Source organism: Myotis brandtii, unplaced genomic scaffold (genome assembly GCF_000412655.1).
Source record: "Myotis brandtii unplaced genomic scaffold, ASM41265v1 scaffold39, whole genome shotgun sequence".
NCBI lineage: Eukaryota > Metazoa > Chordata > Mammalia > Chiroptera > Vespertilionidae > Myotis > Myotis brandtii.
In genome coordinates, this window is record NW_005364953.1 from 8,080,958 (window position 1) to 8,085,526 (window position 4,569).

Genomic DNA, 4,569 nt, shown 5'->3' on the forward strand with positions numbered 1-4,569 from the left:
TCCCCTCCCCTCCCCTCTTCTCTTCTCTCTCTCTCTCTCTCGCTCTCTCTCTCTCTCTTCTCTCTCCCCTCTTCTTCTACATACACATACATACACACAGTAGGGGCAGTATACTACCATATCTCTAATGTCTAGTACAGTTCTTGGCATGTAATCGTTATTGAATGAATAAATGAATTCTTTTAACCACCATAAAATCCCTGTTTGTAATGTACTTGTTACAAGTGTGGAAGCTGAGGCTCAGTGAAAAAGAAGTCCTTTCTATGTCAAGAACAGAATTGGCACTGGAAATCAGGTGTTCTAACTTTAGGTCTGGTGCTTTGTCCACTGTACATTTTTGACTCCTAAGATTTTCTGGAGTGTTTACATGAAAACACTGGCCTTTCAGCTGATATTTTAATCTCTTCTATGGTACCCCCTCAGAGATAATTTGATATCAAATCGAAGAGTAGGGTGTTATATTGTTAAACAGGTTTGTCTTATGAGTTCCACTGTGGACCCACACCATGGCTTCTGTCTCACAGTAAGGTCCTGTCCTCACCAATTGTTTTTAGCTAGTTCAATCTGATAGGTTTGTGCCCATCACTTACTGGGTATTAATGCTTTTAAAATACCATCCTTGCCCTAACTGGTTTGGCTCAGTGGATAGAGCATCGGCCTGCGGACTGAAGGGTCCCAGGTTTGATTCCGGTCAGGGGCATGTACCTTGGTTGCGGGCACATCCCCAGTAGGAGGTGTGCAGGAGGCAGCTGATCGATGTTTCTCTCTCATAGATGTTTCTAACTCTCTATCTCACTCCCTTCCTCTGTAAAAAATCAATAAAATATATTTAAAAAAAATACCATCCTTGCAAGTAGATGTTATTCAAGTAAAACAAAGCAGAATTATCTTTACCTGATTCCTCAGTTTCTTTTGTTTCTGTTTTTTCTTCTATTTCATCATCAGACATCTCCATTTCTTCTTCTCTCCTGATTCCCATTAATTCATCATTATGTATGTTACGGATTTCCTAAAGTTAAAAGGTATGTTTTTTAGGTGGGAAAGCCTCAAAAATGTTGATAAAATGACCAGAGTTAAGGATAAGATAAAGCAGGTTTGTTGACATATACCAAAATTTCAGAGTTCTCTTAGGGCAAAGGCAAAGGCAAAGGCAAAGGCAAAGGCAAAGGCAAAGGCAAAGGTAAAGGCAAAGGCAAAGGCAAAGGGTCATGTTGAAGCTAAAATAATCTCAATAAAACAAAGCAGACTTTGTACACTCTGTCTTTCATTAGGCTTTCTTTCCATACCCAGAGCTCTGGCAGTTGATAATTTTTATATCCCTCTCATATCAGAAAGTACTTGTTTTCAAGTTTTTTTTTGGGTAGAGTATTCAATAGAACTCTTACTCAAACTTTTGCAGGTTTAGAAGTTACAGCAAAAATGAGTAGTCAGGAATGAGCTTCTACCAGATCACCCCTTCCATCTATATATATAAAAGCCCTGTGACTGGAACGGGGGAACGAACAGAATGACCAGAATGACTGGTGGCTATGACTTGCATTGTGGCAGCCAACCAGCCTGATCTGGGCCCTGATCGGCCCCCCTCCTATCCCGGGACAACCTGGCCCCCGATCGGTCCCCAACACCCCAATCAGGGGCGGGGCTGACTGCCAACCACCCACGGCCCCTGTCCCCTGTCAGCCTGGTCCAATGGGCCCCCTGTGCATGAATTCATGCACCTGTGCACGAATTCATGCACCAGGCCTCTAGTAGATAATAAATATACTTTGCAAACAAAACACAAGACCAAAGCAAACCCCTAACTACTTAATGTCAGTGGAGAGTGAACAAAAGCAGGCATATTCTGAAGAAGAGCTGACACTTGGAAGAAGGGTGTGGGTCTCCCAGTTTTTAAAGGGCCTTTTAGTCTGGGAGCAACCACCTCACAGGACTGCTAAATTTTTAATAGAAAATCCATGTTCTTTATATCTTAAAGAAGTAAATAAGAGAGTGCAGGGTAACCACAGTCTCAGAACAAAGGGAGGCAAAGATAGAGAAATTCAAATTCTGTGAATAAGATCTATTCAAATTTCTATATAACCCATGAATCATAGAAGCACAGTGCAGATTCCAAACAACACAGCTAAGGCTAAAAGAACTGAATTGAGATTTGAGCTGCCATCTGAGATAGATAATTTTTAGCTTAACTCTAATAAAGAAAATTACCATTTAAAACAAAGGAGGGCAAAGTCAACATTCTTTGAAAGAACATAAAATAATCCAGAGTTTTAAAATATTTTTAATATTTAAAAAATATTCAGCCCAACCTGCGTGGCTCAGTGGCTGAGCATCGACCTATGAACCAGGAGGTCATGGTTCTATTCTGGTCAGGGCACATGCCCAGGTTGTGGGCTCAATCCCCAGTGGGGGACGTGCAGAAGGCAGCCCATCAATGATTTTCTCTCATCATTGATTCATTGATGTTATCCTCTCTCTCTCCCTTCCTCTCTGAAATCAATAAAAATATGTTAAAAAAGAAAAAAATATTCACAACGTACAGGAAAAGCCCCAAATTACATGACACAAAGAACTAGGATGAGATGATCCATCTTCAAGAGAAAAGACAATCAACAGAGACCAAACTTGAAATCAACCAGATACGGCATTTAGCAGACAAGGAGTTAAAGCAGCTATTATAATTATCTCAGTGATATAAAGAAAATATATTTATAATGAATGAAAAGGTAGTAAGCCTTAGTTGAGAAATAGAAACGTTTAAAAAGAACCAAATGGCAATTCTAAAACTGAAAAATACAATATCTGAAGATATCTGAAATAAAAGTAATTGGATAAACCTAACAGTAGAATGCAGATGACAAAATAAAGAGAGAACTCAAAGAGAATAATACACATTTACCCAATCTGAAGAACAGAGAGAAACTAACTGGAATCACAGGAATAGGTGAAACTAAATTATTCAAAATATTTAAAGAAAAAATTGTTGAAGATTTCTCAAATTTGATGAAATAGATTACTCTATATATTCAAAGAACTCAGTGAATCCAAAGCAGGATATGTATGAAAAAAAGTATGACTAGGAATATCATAGCAAAACTGCTGAAAACCTTTAACTCTTTAACTAAACTTATTGTGATAATCACTTCACAATACATGTAATTAAAGTCATTAATTACATCTTAAACTACAGTACTGTATGTTGTTTATGTCTTATAAAACTTAAAAAAAGAGAGAAATCTTCAAAGCAGCCAGAAAAAAACAACACATTAAATGCAGGGCATTATCAATAGAATATTTTGATGTTTTTTAGAAACAACAAAGGCCAGAAGTCAGGGGAACAATATCTTTAAAGTACAGGAGAAAATAAAAATATCTATTTACTCAGAGTTCTATATTCAGAGAAAATATCTTTCAAGAATAAAGATGTGATAAATATATTTTTAGACAAATGTAAATGCAAGAATTTGTCACCCAAAGACTTGTACCATAAGAAATGCTGAAGAAAGTACTTTAGACTGAAGGGAAGTGCTACCAGATGTAAATGCAGATCTTTAGGGAGGCATGAAAACATTGGAAATGATCAAGATCACACTGGGAAAGTCACTTTTTCAAAAAGTGTAAATATGAGAATTGTGTATTTTGGAGCAGCTTATAATCATTTAGAGGCCACTTGATGCCAGTTAAAATCTCCTCAGCACTGAGCTGCGTATTCCTTGCCAGGTTAGCTCCAAATGGCCTGTAATACAGGAAATATCCAAAGGTGTCTGGTGAAAAATACTTCCACTTAGAGGGATTATAAATATTTCAAATATATTTCTTAATATTTAATGCCATAGGTAATAACTATCTAAATTAATATCCTTCTTTGTTATTGCTTTTATCAGGAAAAATAATGATTTCTATATCAGTTTTCACTAAAGATAAATAAAAATAACTTTGAAAAAAGTGAGCTACTCAATGCTATCATTGATAGTTAAGAAGTAATACTATCTAATAATAGACAAACATGGTAATTGACCATACCTTCGCTATGCCTCCCATTGGTTAATCAGCAAAACATGCAAATTAACCACCAACAAATATGGAGGCTAATTTGCATATTGCAGGCAGGGTGGGACAGTGCGGCAGGACAGCACCGCTGCCAGTGCAAGCCACCATCCCGGGCTGCAGGCCGGCCCCAGAAGCCACCCAGAAGCCGGTGACTAGGGGGAGATGGGGGACCCCTGCCCAGGCCTGACACCTCTGGCAGAGGCGTCAGGCCTAGGCAAGGGGCCAATCTGGCGATTGGAGGATGATGGAGATCGAGGCCTCTGGCTGAGGTGTCAGGCCTGGGTGGGGAGCGGAGCTGGCAATCGGAGGGGTCTGGGGGTCCCCTGCCCAGGCCTGACGCCTGGGCCAGAGGCATCAGGCCTGGGTGGAGGGTGGAGCCGGTGATGGGGGATATAGGGGTCCCCTGCCCAGGCCTGAAGCCTGGGCCAGAGGCATCAGGCCTGGGCGGGGGGCGGAGCCGGTGATCAGGGGAAGGTGGGGGTTCCCTGCCCAGGCCTGACACCTCTGGCAGAGGCGTCAGGC

At 40.3% G+C, this 4,569-nt stretch overlaps 1 protein-coding gene across 8 annotated transcripts in view; it reads right to left on the reverse strand.

Moving 5' to 3' along the window:
* Positions 1 to 4,569, reverse strand: part of ENOX2 (ecto-NOX disulfide-thiol exchanger 2) — a 298,526-nt gene that overhangs the window by 23,889 nt on the left and 270,068 nt on the right. For all 8 annotated transcript variants that reach the window (XM_014544974.1, XM_014544972.1, XM_014544973.1 and 5 more), the window contains one exon: positions 895 to 1,009. In XM_014544974.1, the coding sequence (XP_014400460.1) occupies positions 895 to 1,009 (115 nt within the window). The remainder of the gene's footprint in view (positions 1 to 894; positions 1,010 to 4,569) is intronic.